Source organism: Macrobrachium rosenbergii, chromosome 13 (assembly GCF_040412425.1).
Source record: "Macrobrachium rosenbergii isolate ZJJX-2024 chromosome 13, ASM4041242v1, whole genome shotgun sequence".
Taxonomy (NCBI): domain Eukaryota; kingdom Metazoa; phylum Arthropoda; class Malacostraca; order Decapoda; family Palaemonidae; genus Macrobrachium; species Macrobrachium rosenbergii.
Window position 1 is genome coordinate 36,859,751 of NC_089753.1, and position 18,583 is coordinate 36,878,333.

Here is an 18,583-nt window from a genome sequence, read left to right on the forward strand (position 1 = left end):
TTGCCAGATCTTGGCTCTTTCCTAGGATTTTAACCCTGTATGTATCTACCTTTGCGGCAAGTTTAATACAAGCCCATTGGAGATGACTGTATAAACATAAACAAAAGATGGTAAATATCATAGATAATGACCCCAAAGAAATATTAGTCCTAGATAACAACCTCAGAAAACCCTTGGGGGTCACTGTCTAGGAAAGATACCAGATCTCTAGATGACACTAGTGTATTGTAAAGTACTGGATAAATTTATTTGTATCACAGTAAACCCCCCGTATTCACGGGGATGCGTACCACACACACACACACACACACACACACACACACACACACACACACACACACACACACACACACACACACACTTAGAACTGCCTATTTTGATAGTTCAAACACAAATAAAAAACTAAAAATGATGGGATTAGGTTCCAAAAAACCCATCGTTTGTTGGAAAAAACGTACCTCGAATATAGCCTAGCCTACACTAGGGTATTCGGTACCATGTATTCATATATGGTAGCCTAGCCTACACTATAAAGTATACTCTATACGTCCACGGTATAGTAATTATTAATGTCAGCTAATACTGGAGGTTCATGCAGAGTGACTTATGATAATTCAATACAAAGAGAAATTGAATAACAAACAAGAATTAGCTTAGCCTACACTATGGTATATTGTATACATATACGGTAGCGTAGCGCACATTATACTGTAGTCTATATTTACATGTTGTATTATACAAACATCAACATAACGAATATGCATCTTTTCCATGGATCTTTTAAAATGTTATGCTTTAATTCACTGTATCGAACAATATTGTATATATTCTTATATTGCTTTTGTATTATAAATTGCGATTATAGCGATCAGTGTTTTGGTTTGTAAATCATTTATGCGGTGTTTATTTCGCTGTGTTTAACTCTGTTCAGAGCACTTTTCTTGCCTCCAGTTAGCGTAAATGAATCTCTAGATACTTTATTTATATGGGTCAAGGTTATTTTTCGTTATACTCTACGAAGTGTTTGTAAGTCGAAGTATAACTTAAAGTACATCTCTTTGTGAAATTAATTTAGCTATTTTTTTTCGTTAATAGATGACATTGGCCGTTTGGGAATGTTTGTTTTGTGTAAAAAAATTAAGATTCTGTTATTTTCACTTGATTTCATCACAGTACAAGCTTTACGTATATATCGTTTAATTGGCGTAAAAATAGTAGTAATGTGTTCTTTCATGTCCAGTAGTTTTGATTAAAATACTTTCTCTCCAATTTTAATTACGGTCGAGTTTCATCCATGTTGCCGATGCACGATAATTTATAGTCATTAGCAGCTTGAACATTGTTTTCTCAGCTTCAGCTACAACTTGCAGCATAAATTTAGTAGTATATTTCCTTGCCGATCTTTTATCCATACCGAATAAGGGTATAATGTAAAAATATATCAGTCCTATTCTGTGTAACATCATTTGTACTATTACCTGTGGTAATTGTGTATTACTGTACGATGGTTGAAATACAAGCAAAGGGCCTGTTGTTATCTGATTCGGTGATAAACAAAACAACAGTTTCTCAGTCGGTTGTTTATGGCTGTACGCATTTATGCAAGAGTATAACGATACTAACAATACTTTTATCATTCTCTGTTACTTTTTTAACCCTTAAGGGACAGCATAATTTATCAATGTGCAGCACCCCAGACTGGGGAAACTTTGAGGTCGGCAAAATAAAAAAAAATCACATCAATGGAAAGAGAATGACACATACATTTACACTGTATAAATAAAAAATTCTTAAAAATTTTCCCTACCTTCCACGAGAAGTTGAAAATGACTATTTACAACCCCTTGTGGGGCCTCATTTACAAGACAATTGTAAATTTTACCAACTTATATATGTTTTTTCTAATAAATAAATTTATTATATTTTGTAAAATTATTATTACTGCTCACACAATATCAAAACAGATTAGAAATAAAAGCAGTAGCAAATTTTTTGCATATTTGTTGGAAAATATTCTCGTAAATTTACGAGAAGGAAGATTCAGTAACTTTTTTTTTACTTTTACATGCTTTTTCTAATATTTCTTTGCAATTTTCTTTGTAAAATTACATTTACAACCGACATACTATCGTAAAAGACAAAAACAAAAAACAACAGCAACCCCCTCATATATTTACAAGCAAATTTACAAAAAGACTCATGTGAGAGAGAGATGCAGTACTTTCCCCCTTGAAGTCACAAGCATTACTGATACTGGTCTAACTCTCACGTCTGTATAAAAGTTGCCATTAGTGAATTTATAGGATACAGTAGTGTTGGCACCTCTGCTTCGAATCATTATTACCATAACATTGGTGCGTAATTCTGTTTCACACTGAAGCTCAATCCGTCCACCTCCTTAAACCTGTTTTACTTCACACTGAGGCTCAATCCGTCCCTTAAGGGTTAACTAGAAGATGGGATAAAGAGTTGGAGGAAAAGAAGCTGGTCTATTGTAATTTTGTCTCTCTCGCTGCTTCATTATACGCTGCTGCCTGCGCCTGCGTAAAATTAAAAATATTTTATAGATATTGTCATATCAGTATTAATTGCTTACCCCATTGCAAAATTGAATTATCGTAAGGTGAACTATCATAACTCGAGCACTACCTGGGTATTTTAATAGTTTTATCACAAAAAGTGCATTTAGTCATGAAAATGAGATGAAAATACAGTCATTTTAGTGAATATTTCTTAGTGAAAAATACTGTAAATGGGCGGATTTTCAGCGAATAACGCGTATATATGTTCCATAGAGAAATCCGCGAATAGGTGAGTCCGGGAATAGTGGGACCGCGAATATGGGGGGGGTTTACTGTAGATAGCAAAGTGGCAGTGCATGACTAGACATGCCAGTATGGGAGGCTACATAGCATTATGCATTTGCTATTTTTTCCCCTTGGTATGATGACTGTGAATACTACCCTTTTAGGTTTCAGAGAGGGAGCCCAAAAGTAAAGTGGCAAGAAGTTTTTAAGACAGTGCAATAGTATAAGTTTTCTTTGCTTGTCTTGGAGGTAGTGAATTCCATTTTTCATCAAAACTGATGTCCTTTATATGGAGCTGTTTAATTGTTAAACTTAGCTAGATCCCTATTCATTTAGGCAATAAAGGAAATGGTGCAAATAAATCAGAATTAGCAAGGTCTGCAGCTGCAATGATTAGTTTTAAATAAAACTTCCCATAAACGATTGTGTGACATCATTAGTCTGTTATGAGAAGAATTGGCAGTTTAATGATGAAATTTATAACAAATTAAAGAAGAATAAACCGACAGTATGGTTTTTGGCAGTCATGATTATACAAAGACAGATATTTACAGGTATCCTGTTTGAGAATGTTGCACACGTGTTCAAGATGCTGTTACTTGATAGATGCCTTCCGACCCAAGTTTGGGCACAAATCCCTTGAACATGAGTTGGCAAAATATTCAGCATTTTCAGTGTACCCAGTTTTAAAGTTGTTGAAAAGCAGCCTTTTATGAAATAAGATAATTTAGTTTTATTCTACTTCATGAAAAGAAACTGTCAGGGCAATTTAGTTTTATTCTACTCCATGAAAAGAAACTCTCAGGGCAGCCTTGTCGGTTATTTCACTTGGTGGTCTGGCTATACTATCCTTTATAATTAATTTGCTGTGAAGGTCTGTGCAGGACACATGAAATAATTTTTCATCTTGATGGGAACCATTAAGGTTTTTAATTAAAAAACATTAGAATATATGCAAACTACAAAGAGCATGGAAGCAACAATAAGCTCATAAGTTCAGTGTTTATTTTTAACAGACTCCATGCTATTTCAGTTTTTGGTCAAATTTCTGATGTTTACAGTTTGGAAGCAAAACTGTAAATATAAGTCGAGAAGCTGATTGCTTGATTTTATCTGTACGCACTCCAGTATAGGTTGGTTTTTATAGATTAAGAGAGTGTAAACCTTACAAATTTTTTCTTTATTAATGGTTGAGTCCTGTCAAATTAAACTATTTTACTTGCTAATGGGAAATGAAATGAGTTGAAGTAGGTTGCTATGCAGTGTATTGCTTATTTTCACTTATACAACTTACCCGGTAGTTACATATAGCTGTCGTCTTTGACGTCACGGCAGTATTCAAATTTCGCGCTAGCGCTATCGTTACAAAAGGTGATCCTCTACCCCGCCCTCTATCGGGTATCGGGAACCGTCCCAAGAACACGTCATTAGTTTTTGCCGTGCGAACCGTAATACGGTTCTGCTGCTGGTAGTATTTCTCAACAATTCGAACTTCTAATTCCTTTTTTGGTGAAGTACTCGGTTTGTTGTTTTTTGCTGGCGCTAGTTAGACTATTATGTCTGATTCTGGTTCTAGTGGTATCCGGTTTTGCAGCAAAGGCTGCAAAACCAGGCTTGTTAAGCTTAGTCTAGATCCGCACACTTCGTGCTTTTCATGCAGGGGGCAAAAATGTTCTGCTGATTTGACTTGTAACGAGTGTGAACTTCTAACTTTGTCTGACTGGAGTGCTTTGGGGAAGTACATGAAGAAGCTAGAAAGAGATAGGATTAGGAAGGCCTCTTCTAGGTCTTCGAGGTCAGGAGGTAGTCAAGAGGTTTTGTAAATCCTATTATTCCTGCTCCCCCTGTAGTTCCTGTAGTTTTACCTACCCCGGACACCGTTTCTCCCAATCCTGATACCGTGTCAGTCCTTAATGCGTTTATGTCTTCCATGCAGAAAATGGGGGACAATTTGCAGCGGTTAGTAGACCGCAGTGATAATGCGAGTGTTGTGCCTTGTGTAAGTGTTGTGGAGGAGGTAGCTTCTCGGCCCATTCACGCTCCCAGGTCTAGGCCCCTGTCAGGCTCCCAGGTTCCAGGGAGAAGGCATGCCGAAAGCCGAAAGGAGGTGAGTGGGACCTGCTCCCGAGTAGTTGCCCCCTCAAGCAGTCCTGTTGCCGCTTCCCAGGCTGCTGGCCCTCACCACCGAAAAGGTGAGGAGCGGAGAGTGTCGAGTGGATCCAGTTGGAGTTCCTCCCCGCCTAGAGGTTGGCATTTTCGCGACTCTTCTAGACCTTTGAAGAGGTCTCGTCTGCTTTCTCCATTGAAGATTCCTAAGAAGAAGGCTCTTCTGGAGGATCCTTCCCCCCTCCTGTAGCTTTTGGGCAGAACCGAGAGGCTTTCTTTCGTCGGACTCGTCTCATTCGTTATCGGCGGATCCTCCCTATCAGACGATTACATCTGAGAGGCCTGCTCCTTTGGCGCCAGCGACTCCTGTGACTCCTGTTCCTGTGGCGCCTGCTCCAGCATTCGATGAACCTCAACAGCTTGTGATTGACGGAATTAACGCCCGTTTGGACTCGATTTTACAACTTTTGTCTAAAAATCAAGTCTCTTCTTTGGCTCCTCCTACGATGCCAGCGGCGCCACCTCAACTCCTCGTTCTGTCGCCCGGTAGCGCGCGCTTGCGCCTCCGTTGGCACCACCTTTGGCTGCTGTGCCGATTGCGCCTCCTTTGGCGCCTCCTGTGATACCAGCGGCGCCGCCTCGGCGACTATGTCTGCCGCTCGTAGCGCCGCCGCTTGCGCCTTCATTGACGCCTCCTGTCGTTGTGGTAACGACGGCTCCGCTTTGGCGCCACCTTCGGTTGCTGTATCAACTGCGCCTCCTTTGGCGCCTCCGATGGCTCCTCAACAGGCTCAAACTCTTTCGGTGACACAGCAAGAATATGTCACTAGCCTTCCAGCCCCGCTCGTGTAACTCAAGTCTCAGTTCAAGGAGACTTGGATGAAGATGTTGTCCAGCTGGACTTATCCCCAATTTCTGACGAACTCCTCTCGGGCTTAGAGGAGCAGTGTAAGGAGGAGAAGTCTCCGCAACTCTCTTCCTACAAGAAGCTCTTGAAGTTCTTTATTGAGAACTTCCCTGATTCTGTTCTCGCCCTGCGGCTCCTCCGTCTCCTGGGTCCCAGTACAAGAGGGACAAGGCTTCTGTTTCTTCTTCGGACTTTACCAAACTTGTCCTGTCCGTCTCGGCGAAGAAAGGCCTTAAGAAGATGGATGCTTGGCTGGCCGAGAAGAGGGAAATTGGAAAGAACGTCTTCTGTCTTCCCCCTCCTCGTCGTTCCTTCCGAACCGAGTTGGTATGAGACTGGGAAATGTTTTCCCTGGGTGTGGCTGCCTCCACACAGGGGACTTCTCCAGTCTCATGGATGCCAGTAGGAGGACCGCACTTAATTCTGCGAAGGTCTTCTTTACGTCCTCCGAACTGGATCAAGTTTTCAAGAGCGTATTTCGGACTCTTGAAATTGTGAGCTTCCTGGACTGGGCGACAGGCCTTAGCCAGGAAGATTAAGGATTTTAATCTTCCTTCCGAGCTCTTGGATGATGTGGTAGGAGTAGTGGATTGCATGGATAGGGGCATCTGCGACGGTGCAGTAGAACTGGCCTCTTTATTTACGACAGGGGTTCTCAAAAGAGGCAACTTTGGTGCTCCTTCCTAGCAAAAGGTGTTTCTTCAAGCCAGAAGTCGGCTCTCTTGTTTTCTCCTTTAAACAAGGCTCATCTGTTTTCAAGAGTTAGTTGCTGCAATTTCCCAGGCGTTAGCCCAGAAGTCAACCCAGGATCTTTTGTCGCAGTCTGCCAAGAAAGCGAAGAGACCTGTGCTTTCTACCGCTTCTGTGCGCGGTGTTTCGTCCCCGCTTTTCGTATGGACAGTATAAAGGAAGACCCTCTAAACGTGTTTTTGGCAGGACCAGAGGAAAAGGCAAAGCCACGCCTAGAACCTCGACGGCCCCAGAGAAGAAATGAACCTTTTGTCCTCCATTCAGCTGTAGGAGCCAGACTGCAAAGGTTCTGGCAAGAGTGGCAACAGATCTCGGCAGACCCTTGGACGATCCAAGTTTTAAAAGAAGGATATGCCATCCCCTTCCTTTCCAAACCTCCTTTAGTGGAGGCTCCAGTTTCTTTACAGGCGTGCTCGCACAACTCCGCGAAACTAGACGCCCTTCGCTCAGAAGTCCGAGCCATGCTGGAGAAGGAAGCGATAGAACAGCTTCATGCCCCTCTATCTCCAGGTTTCTACAATCGTCTGTTCCTGGTTACGAAAGCATCAGGGGGATGGAGACCCGTCCTGGACGTGAGTGCGTTGAATGTCTTCGTTCAGAAGACAAAATTCTCCATGGAGACAACTCAGTCGGTCTTGGCGTCTTTACATCAGGGGGATTGGATGGTTTCGATAGACCTCCAAGACGCTTATTTTCACGTCCCGATACACCCAGCTTCAAGGAAGTTCCTGAGGTTCGTCTTCGAGGGACAGGTTTATCAGTTCCGTTCCCTCTGCTTCGGTCTGTCGACAGCCCGCAAGTTTTCACAAGGATCCTGTTGTCAGTAGCCAGACATCTTCACCTGGAAGGAATTCGAGTTTCCATGTACCTCGACGATTGGCTGCTCAAAGCTGCTTCGAGAGGAGAGCTGTTTGGAGGACCTATCAAAGACTCTTCAATTAACGAAGTCTCTAGGCCTCATTATCAACGAGAAGAAGTCTTGCCTTACTCCCAGTCAGCAGATTGTCTATTTGGGAGTGAGTCTGGACTCTCAGACTTTTCAGGCTTTTCTGTCCAACCAACGGATAGCCTCATGCCTGCAGAAGATCGACGACTTTCTGCAGAGGAAGATTTGTTCCGCGAACGAATGGATGAGCCTCGTGGGAACCTTAACTTCAGTGGAGAAGTTTGTAAAACTGGGGCGCTAAACCTGAGACCACTGGAGTTTTACCTGCAAGAGAAGTGGCCCAGGAAACAGTTCCCGGACTCCTTCACATTCGCCATTTCGGAAAAGATAAAGGAGTTCCTCCGTTGGTGGAGGTCAGAAGGAAGGCTGTCACAAGGACTTCCTCTTCAGCTTCCGAACCCAGACCTAACTCTTTTTCCGACGCCGGACAAGGGCTGGGGAGCGACTATGGGGACAAAAGAAGTTTGGGCCAGTGGCAAAGAGAAGAGAGAAACTGGCATATCAATCGAAAGGAACTAAAAGCGGTTCACTTAGCCCTGTTAGCCTTTCAAAAAGAAGTGGAAGGCAAATGCGTCTTGGTCCAGGCGGACAACACGACCGCTCTGGCATACATTCGAAACAGGGGGCACTCACTCGTGGTCCCTACGAGACCTTGAGGAGCTTCTAGTTTGGACGGAGGAGATCGGGACCAGACTAGTAACGAGATTCATTCAAGGGAGAAAAATGTAGCAGCGGACCTTCTCAGCAGAAAGAACCAGGTCCTATCCAACGAGTGGACTTTACATCCCCTAGTTTGCGAGGAGCTTTGGAAGATATGGGGACGTCCGCTCATAGATCTCTTTGCAACCGACAAAACGACTCGGCTGCCCCTTTACTGCTCTCCAGTTCCAGACAACAAAGCGGTTTTCGTGGATGCAATGTTCATGGACTGGTCGGACCTGGACCTGTATGCCTTTCCCCCGTTCAAGATCCTGCGGCAAGTAATCTCGAAGTTCTCAAGCCATCGAAACGTAAGGATGACTCTGGTGGCTCCATTCTGGCCGTCCAGGGAGTGGTTCCCGGACCTTCTAAACCTACTGTCAGACTTTCCGAGACTTCTGCCAGAGAGACCAGATTTACTCAGACAGCCGCACTTTCAGAGGTTCCACCAAAACTTGTCCGCTCTTCATCTTGTCGCCTGCAGACTGTCAGGAGACTCATCAGAAAGAGAGGCTTTTCAAGAGAGGCTTCGGAAGCTATCGCGAAGCCAAGAAGAGAATCCTCCGACAATGTTTACCAGGCGAAGTGGACACAGTTTAGGTCCTGGTGTCGAAGAGAAGGCGTGTCTTCTTCTTCGACGTCTATAGCCCAGATGGCCGATTTTCTCTTGTTCCTCCACAGAGAGAAAAAGCTTGCTGTACCTACCATTAAAGGGTATAGAGCCATGTTAGCTTCGGTCTTTCGACATAGGGGTCTTGAAGTGTCTTTGAGTCAAGACCTTTCAGATCTGATTAGATCATTTAATACGTCAAAGAGAGACCAGAAGAGACCAGTGGCGTGGAATCTTGACGTAGTGCTGAGATGGTTACGGTCTCAGTCCTTTGAACCGATGGCGAACATCTCCTTGAAGGATCTCACGAAAAGACTCTTTTTTGGTAGCTCTGGCTACGGCCAGGAGAGTAAGTGAGCTACATGCGATTGACAAAAGAGTAGGCTTTGCTAAGGGGAAGGCAGTATGTATGTCTACTCTTGGTTTCTTAGCCAAGAACGAAGACCCGTCTAGACCTTGGCCAAGAGAGTTCAAATTAAGGACTTTCCCAATTGGTCGGTCCCGAAGAACCGAAAGGTACCTCTGCCCTGTGAGAGAGCTCTCAAGTTCTACGTTCAGAGAACGAAGAAGCTCAGAGGTCCCAATGACCACCTCTGGTGCTCGGTTAGAGATCCTTCTAGGCCTCTCTCTAAGAATGCCCTTTCTTTCTTTTTTGAGAAGCCTGATAAAAGAAGCTCATGAGCAGTGTGCTGACTCGGAGATGAGTATTCTTAAGGTAAAAGCGCACGAGATTAGAGCGGTTTCGACTTCTGTAGCCTTTAGCAGAAACTTATCTGTGAAGGACTTGGTTAAGTCCACCTTTTGAGATGCAAGTCAGTGTTTGCATCGCATTATTTAGTGGACGTGCAAACTGTTTTCGAAGAGTGCAGTACGCTGGGGCCCTTTATTGCGACTGACACAGTGTTGGGGAGGGTGAAAAGGAGTCCGCTCCTTAACTAACATTTTCACCTTGGTGTTGGGGTTGTTGTTTTTGAAGGTTGCCTGGAGATACATGATGTGTTAGTATCTTCCAGTTTTTAATCTTTGGTATTGGTTTTATGGTAATGTTAGGTGATCCTCGTTTTGTTGTTTGTTGTACTGCGCCTGATCAAGGGCATCAGACTTGTCCGCACGCAGCCATGTTCTCACGGCAGGTACTGTTTTTATTGTGTCCGACACACGGATCCCTTATATCCTCGGCACAATATAAAGGCCAGCAGACTACAGAGGCAGTAACCACTGAGTCAGCTACCTTTAAAGGTAAGGAACCTATGTCTAACTTGTTGCAAGTAGATAATTCCAAGAATTTTATTAGCTGCCAGTGCCCCACCTCCTCAAGGTGCCAATCAGCTATATGTAACTACCGGGTAAGTTGTATAAGTGAAAATGAAATTTTTATGATAAAATAACGTTTCACTTATACTTACCCGGTAGTTACATAATCATAACCCTCCCTCCTCCCCTCACCTGGGCAGTTGGGCAAAACTTATGGCGTGTTCTTGGGGCGGTTCCCGATACCCGATAGAGGGCGGGGTAGAGGGATCACCTTTGTAACGATAAGCGCTAGCGCGAAATTTGAATACTGCCGTGACGTCAAAGACGACAGCTATATGTAACTACCGGGTAAGTATAAGTGAAACGTTATTTTATCATAAAAATTTCATTTTTGTGATAATTTAATTTCTTTTCAGGGGAACATTTCGTATGGAGAGAGAAGATGGCTTCACATTTGATTGCCGGATCCCTCCATTTTCTTTGGAAAGTAAACAGGAGGATACTACACAGCCAACTGGCATAATGTAACTTTGGAAACTACTGATAGTGCAGTATCCAGTTTGAATACTGTCTGTTGAGGATGAGTTCAAGTTTTTCTTATTTTCATGTTACACTTGTAGATAAATTTTCTTATTTATCTTGGATGGTATAATTGTTATATGCTAGGTGCTCAAAATATTCATAGATAAAATAGTCTTGTTTAAATCTTTGGAAAACTGCATGGAATGCAGTCTAGGAAAGTGCAGGACACAGGATATGAAGCTTCCTATAAGTTGTGGATTGCTGCAGGTGACTTTTATGTGAAGTAATGCAAATTATACTGAATTGGCTCCCTGCCCCCCAGCTATCTCTATCAAGAAATGTGGTTGTTATAATTAATGTAATTTTTATGAATTAGTTCAGTGATGAAGTCAAAAGTTCTAGTCTTTCAAAGGACCCTCCATAATGATTTGTTCTTAAATGAGAGGGGGAAGTTAAGAACAGTGTCAGGTTCAAGAAGTTGGACAGTTGGTAGGGAAAACCAAAAGAAATGAATGAAAAGTGTAGGCTTTCTTACATTGGTTGTTGTGGGAAAGGTGTAAGGATGGCATTGTCACCAGAGAAGCAAAATATATGTGGAACAAGAGATTTTTGATGCCTGAAATGTACAAGAGAAATTAGGAAAGAGAGCAACGTGGAGAACCACAATATGATAGAAGGATAGGTCTTAGTAGATTATAAATTGAAATTATTGGACTTGGGTTAAGTAAAACTTTCATATTAGTGAACAGATAAAAAATATTCAGCACCCATATTTATGTATAGCAGATAAAAGATATTGGCAAGAAAGTGGAAATTTTGATATATATTGAGAAGCTGGAATAAGAGTTGTTTGCCCACTTTCGTATGCAGAGCCGCAGCTAAACCTTATTTTTTCCAGTGACATCAAATATAGAATGCAGAAATGATGGAGAGGTATGGTGTCCATATGCTTGAAAATAGACCAAGATGGTTTTAGCATGTGATGAGAAAAGATAGGAAAGAAGTAAGTCATGAAATAGAGTTGAAGACCTAAACCAGTTGGAATTATCCAGAAAGTGAAGAAGAATGACGAGTTAAAAGATGGCATTCCATATCTAACACCTCAGGTGGAGGAGCAGGTGTAAAAAAAAAAAAATTATTAAATGATTGGAGAAATTGTGGCATTTTTCCATACTGCATTATTTTGCATAGGAAAAATTAAGTCCTCAGGGTAATAGAATAATGCAATATAACTCTAGCAGAAGTGTTGCCTTTTTATGGAAGAGATTGGAAACAAAACTTTTTTTTTTTCTATTTAATTTTTTATTTATGTCTATAATTTTAAACTTTTCATCATGTTGTAACAAAAAGTTTCTCCATTATCTGATTCTCATTATAGATGGTTAGACATAAAATGTGGCTATCTCTCCATTTCATCCATGCTGCAACTACCCCTCTTAGTATGCTTTCAACTCTTACTTTAGAGTCAAATGCATACTTTCTTTGCATTTTATAGAATGTAAAACAATTAGGATTTCTTAGTTTTTACCAAATGTAAGTCATGAGGCTAGTGACATCACCAGATTTTTTATTTGTGTTGAGCAATCTGGGGAAACCATTTTTATAACTAACACTACCTAGAACTGGACAGTGATAGTGCAACTATATTTGTTGGTCTGTTATGTTGCTATCTCTTGATATAGGTGGCCTGGGCCCTATATATTTACCACTCCGTCAGAATCTTTATGGCAATTATATTTTTAGTATTCTTTCAGTAGTCAGAGAACAAATTTACCAGATTTACAGTACCAGTCCTTCAAGCATTTCTGCTGCTAGGGTCCTGTGCTGTTCACATACATTCCCCAAGTGGTAAGTTCTTGAATACTAGAGCATAACTTCAGTGTTCTTGGTTCAGCACCCCTATTGACACTTGCAGGGATTAATTTCCACCCAGTTGTATCAAAGGAGAAGTTGAATTATTGGGAATTTACTTTTAAAATCCATTCTTGGCTGTTTCACAGTCCTATACAATTGGTGTGGTATTTTTCTGTATACAGCAAAACTGTTTGTAGTCTCTCTGCACCTGTAGAACCTAATACAACATAAACTAGTTACCATCAGCAGTGTTTGCTAATCTTGGAGCAGTTTTTAAGGATTTTTTCTAATAAGACATTATGGTTTATAAAATACAAATCTGTGGAATACCAGATGTTTACATGAAGAGGTTCATATGTATTGATAAGACTAAATTTCTAAGTATGACTAGCTCTGACATACATTTTATGTAATTCCTGTGGGATAAGTGTCTATATCCCAATATCCCACAGGATAATGGAGTTCCATGGAAAAAATATGATGGAGTTTTAAGGGAAAAGTAATGCTTAAGATTAAGGGGTTTTTTCTTCACACAACATTACAACACTTCATAACCTCATGTTACTGCTTTCGTTTTACTCCCTCCCACATTGAGTCCAAAATTAAAAGTACCACACTTTTTACCACCTCCTCAATGTAGTATTTAATTGTATTTGTTAATTGTACCAAAGTAAATATAAAGTCAATCTTCTGGGTAAACCCTGCAAGTGTCAAGAACTTAGGTAAGAGGTAGTGTTAATTGTAGGCTGTCAATACAAGGCATGTCATCAGAGCCCTGGTGTTCCACAGTTGTTAACAAAAAGTTGAATTTTTTGTTCACTGAAATGATAAAATGTATATTGTGTAGTGAAATGAAATGGTGTATGTAGTAACATGTCTATTACATTACAGAAGTGTCAAGTATAGGTAATGGTTGCAAACTTAAATAGGCCAATTCTGAAATCATTCATAGCTTTTTAAAGGCATGTCAGAAAATACAAATCAACTTTTGATACTAAAATCATTTGCACCAAGTATGCTAAATTAAGATTTTAGCTCTTTTTAGAATTGAGCACTGTAGTGGATGTGTATAAGCACTTGTTAAGCAATTAAGTGTAGCCTAAGCTTGGTTGTAAATAGGAGCTTCATTTGTAAGAGAAATGAGAGTTGGCAATACATTTAATAAATAGAACTGAGCAGGAAATAAGGAATAAAATTTCTTTTCAAGGAAAAGATATTATTACCATGGTTATGAATTGGAGTAGGCAAATTGAAAAAATAATTTTGAGTTGCTCTCAGTTTGCATATAAGAATATTGGTAAAGTAGTAAACAGTACTTTGTTGTTAATGTTGCAGTAGGTGCATCCTGACATGCAAGAGTATCTGAATGGGAATGAATAGCATTATTTTTTCAACAATTGTTCTTCACAGGTTGGGATACAAGTACTGCATATTGTTATCTGTGATAGCTGTCAACGTGGTTAACTTGTATTTGGTTTCTTTAACTTAAGAGTTTGTTTCCTTCAGTGCTTTTTGTCAAGAGGAAAGAAGTTGTTCCTGTGTGCTCTCAATAGTATATGTAAGTACACTTTTAGAGGTACATCGCTTTAAGTCTTGATGATATGTATTGTACAGCACCTGCTGATAACTCGTGTTGTAAGGAATGTTCCTTGGATGGTAGGCTTTAGCAGTGTGCTGGAACCAGAACTTTATCTTTTTGAAATATTGATTCCTTGGTTGTTAGTGTATATTTTTAACAATACCAATTTTTGTGTTCCAGAAAAGGCACTAATTACAAAAAGATATTTGGGCTTTTATCATGTCAGAAGTTTTTCTTCATTGTACATACCTTGTATTAAAGCTTTACTAAAAGAAAACCAGTAGTATTAATAAGGAAATCTTATGTAAAGTATTCTTGTATATAATCTCTATCTTGGAATTTAAAAATAAATTATTCCATCAAGTCTTATTCATCCTTGGGTCAGTCAGTCTTGTATTTTGTTGTATTCATTTAACTTTTAAAACAAATTTTTATACTTTATCTGACTAGGCAAGAATTATCAACATTTTATACCAAACATTTCCATTCAAGCCCAATATGTAGTTGCAATATCCCCAGTTAGGCCAGTTCTAAGTTTTAAAGATGAAAGATGCCTATAATTACTAGTGAACAGGTTAAACTGACTACCAAATTGATACTGTATTATTGCGACTCACATAGGACCATTCATGACTGTTCTCGGCTATTGGATATGCTGAAAATTTTGAAAATCAGATAATTTCTTTCAAGGATCTGGTTGAATATTTGGTATATAATGTTGGTTGAAAGTTGGATAGTCATTAAAGTTATTTGTTATTCGAACAGATCCTTGAAAGAATATTTTGTATATAATGTTGGTTGAAAGTTGGATAGTCATTAAAGTTATTTGTTCCCTTGGGAATAGAACTGACACCTTTAAGTAGAGAAGACATGGTTCCCAGCAGTGTGCCCGGCCTGTTATCTCCCACTTGATCTTTTGACAGTTGTGTGAAGTGGTCCTGTTCTCACCTCTCTCATGGATGAATGTAGCTAAGCTTTCACTCCCTTGTTTGTTTTTTCTTTTTTTTTTTTTTTGGCGGGGGTTGGGGGGGGTATTCCGCTGTGTTCTGAGTTGTTCTTATGAAGAATAAACAGGCACAACAAGAATGTGAGGGTCTAAGGTGACCTTGTGGCCATTTCACATCACCTGCACACACAGATAATGTAAGTTGTTCCTCCCTAGAGATAAAGTGTCTTCTTCCCCACGTGAGGAATGTGCAGACTGGGCTTCTCAACGGGAAAAGTTTATTAAGAGGAAAAAGAAGGGCGAGTTGTTCGCCTTCTTCATCAAGAGTTTTTACACCACAAAATTGGCAGATTGTGATGTATCTTTTTCCCTCCCATCTTCTGTTGCCAAAGGTTAACTCTCCCCCACTTAAGTATGCCTTGCATCTGATAGTGTAGCCTCTTCTAGGGGTAGGTTCCTTCTTTTGACATCTTTCCCCTCTGATGATGAATAATTTTCATCTTTTGATTATCTTGAGAAAATTTGACCTAAACAATGTCCCATGTAGCCCATCCTTCCTTGCTTTTCTTGTACACAGAATTGTTTGCAGTGGTAGTGCCTGCTGATGGTAATGCTTCTATAAAGTCCATGACTAGTCCAACTACTACAGGTACTAGACAGCGTGAGCTGTTTGAGGTTGTCCTTCCTGTTGTCTTCTGAAAAGCCTACATCCCTAATACTTTTTTCTCTCTTATCATGCTCAATCTCATGATAGAAATGCATGGGTGGGGAATATTGTCACCCCTTTCCACCTTGCTCCTCGAGTGAGGCACGTGGGAGGGGTAGGTACCACAACTATTTATCTCTTGTGAAGTTCATCATTGGGACTGGTTGATTCTCCCACACCCCCTCTGCAAGTGGAGAAGAGGTGATCAGGCTTTTTTTATTGCCTGGTTTCCTAGATTTGCTTGATTTATATAGATTTTAGGCATACATGCCAAGCACTGGGCCAACTAAGGCTATTCAGTGCTGAAACAGAAATTGACAGTAAGAGTTTGAAAACCTCGGTTTTTTTAGTCACCATGTTCCTTAGAACCTATATGCCTTTGGAAGGTTCTTTCCTCTGGAACCTATGCTGATGGAGTTAAACAATATTTCCAAGGGGTTATTGTGTTCATTCACTAGCATAATCTGGTGAGGGCAAACCTTGGCAGTTTGCCAGCCGCCCATAGTGTCTCATGTATGGAGTTGGCTATAGGTGGTCCTCCAGAGGCATGTCTGTTGGTCAAGTTCCCTTGGTCACAGTTTGTGTGCTGTTTTGGAGAACAACTGTGTTTATAGAACTGATAGTTCTCTCTCCTCAGAAGATTGTGCAGTCTCCTTCCCCAACCTCTTTCAAGACAGAAGAGATACTGTACTACGTTACAGAGGACCCAGTCCATTTCTCTACAATGGAATTCGTCAAGTCTGTTGACTGACTAACAACTTACCCATTGAGAGACTTGGTGAGAAAGCCATAGGCTTCAATTCTCCCCCCCCCCCTTAGGGTCTCAGATTGTTGCTATCTCTGCCCTTCAGACATTTTTTTTTTGGCTGGATCTCTGTCTTAACTCAGACTTTTCAGAAATATACTTAGGAGGCTGTTAGTTTCTGGAGGAAGGTGAAAATTAAAGACCAGAGGCTGTTAGTTTCTGGAGGAAGGTGAAAATTAAAGACCAGAATACCAAGGGATAAAATGGACCGGAAGTGCACAAAAATATCAACTTCTTAGCGAGAAAAGGACAGCGCTCCTCTTGTGAGATGATGGTTAAAGAGAGAACTGAAGTGTCACAGCATCATCTAGGGGCAGAATCCAGGTCAGGCTCTGCCTACCTCTTTCCCTGCTGCCACCAAAACCTGTGCTATTTTTAACAGGACTCCATCTAAGAGCTTGAGAAAATCCCCTTACGTAAAGACCTCAGGTTTGTTAGTTATGAAAAATACAAATTGATTAAAAATTACTCTTCTTTTTCTTTATAAGAGAAAAGGTTCTCTTTTCTGTCCAGGAAAGGCTCTGACAGCTTGATTAACTTTTGTAGTTGTTCTGTGACTGGTTCTTTTGTTTCCCAAGAATTGAATGGACACCGCAATTAAGTCGAGAGGTTTTTAGCGATTCCGTCCTAAACCAAGTTGTGTCTTTTTAACTTTTGTATTAATCCTCAGATCCTAGATTGTCAATTCAATCAAGACAACAACAATCCTCCAATAGAGCAAGGAAACATGCCCATCAAAAACCAAGACAAAATATGCAACACAGTAGGAGACACCACAGAACACAGAGAGAGGAAGAGCCCAAAGTAGAGTGGTTGGTGATGAAACAACAGATGAGGACACCAAGGAAGAAACGAATGAAATTGAAATTTAAGAGTCCGAAATGCTGAAGCAAAGTTGGGGATGATCACTAACTGAAGTGAACAGCTTTGAGACATCAGAAAAAGAGCTGGTTAGTTACTTGCAGTTTGGGGTCAACGGATGGGCATGTGAACACAAGTCACTCTTAGCTCTTCTATTTATGTCTTGTAAGTTCTGGAAACATTGCAACACCACTGTGGGTTCAATATAACCCATGGGTTGCTCAGAACAACTGCATTTAATACCACTTCCCTTAAAAGAGTACCTTCCCTCCTGCTTAAATTCATAAATGCCCAGAAGGCTTGATTTTTAGGTTAATGAAAATAAATTTTAATAATATATGTATGAAAATTCTCAACCATCCATCTTCACATGCACACCTCACAGGAATATTGGCTTTGTACTGTGTTATTATGCCAGACTTTACAATAACATGAACAGAATACACAAGTACAAGTATGCATTTGTCATGATGTTGAATAGGAAGATTTACATAGATGTTTCACTTTGTCATGAGGATGTTGAATAGGAAGATTTACATAGATGTTTCACTACCATTTCATGAGAAAATCTTGAAGCTTTTAAAATGAAGATTGTCAGTAACTAACTTAGACATTTTCTTTTATTTCTATTGTGCAAAACTTGTCATCATTCACTTGAATCCTAGCTATATGTTAACATTTCCTTAGTAAATAGGATAAAGATGAAATGTGTTACAGTAGCAGGAGAGAAAAATTAAAATGCAGGCAAGAGTTTTACAAGAGAAGTTCATTTTTATAATACAGACTAACATGCTTTTCTAAGACTGAAGGTTTAACAAAAATATCCATTTTCAGCTTTATAAGGATGCATACCTGTTTTATTAATTCTGAGTAAGAATTAGTATGGAAAATTCTACCTGACACTACACTGTAAAATTGGGGTCTTCCAAATAGGTTATCGTAACTGATATTCAGATACTAATTTTTAAACCAATTCTCTTTGTAGATTAAAAACCATTGCCTTATCTAAGCTTATTAACGTAAATGGGAGTCCATTTCAAGAATTGCCTTAAACACTGCCGGTTCCCAGGACACCTATACTGCACAGTTCCAACCTCACACTGTCGCGAACATGCCTCAGCATCCTGGCATCAATACCACAGTTGCTATGCAGGTATTGTCCAGCATTCTATATCAGAACTGAACAAAACATTTTATGTTTATTTACTACAAAAATGCTAATCACTTATTT

The 18,583-nt window shown here is 40.3% G+C and overlaps 1 protein-coding gene across 1 annotated transcript in view; it reads left to right on the top strand.

The window, feature by feature from the left end:
• POLDIP2 (DNA polymerase delta interacting protein 2) overlaps positions 1 to 14,391 on the top strand; it is a 34,994-nt gene extending 20,603 nt beyond the window's left edge. Inside the window, exon 7 of the mRNA XM_067113856.1 lies at positions 10,496 to 14,391. Coding sequence (XP_066969957.1) covers positions 10,496 to 10,607 — 112 coding nt within the window. The 3' untranslated portion in view covers positions 10,608 to 14,391. The remainder of the gene's footprint in view (positions 1 to 10,495) is intronic.
• Positions 14,392 to 18,583: the final 4,192 nt, after the last annotated feature.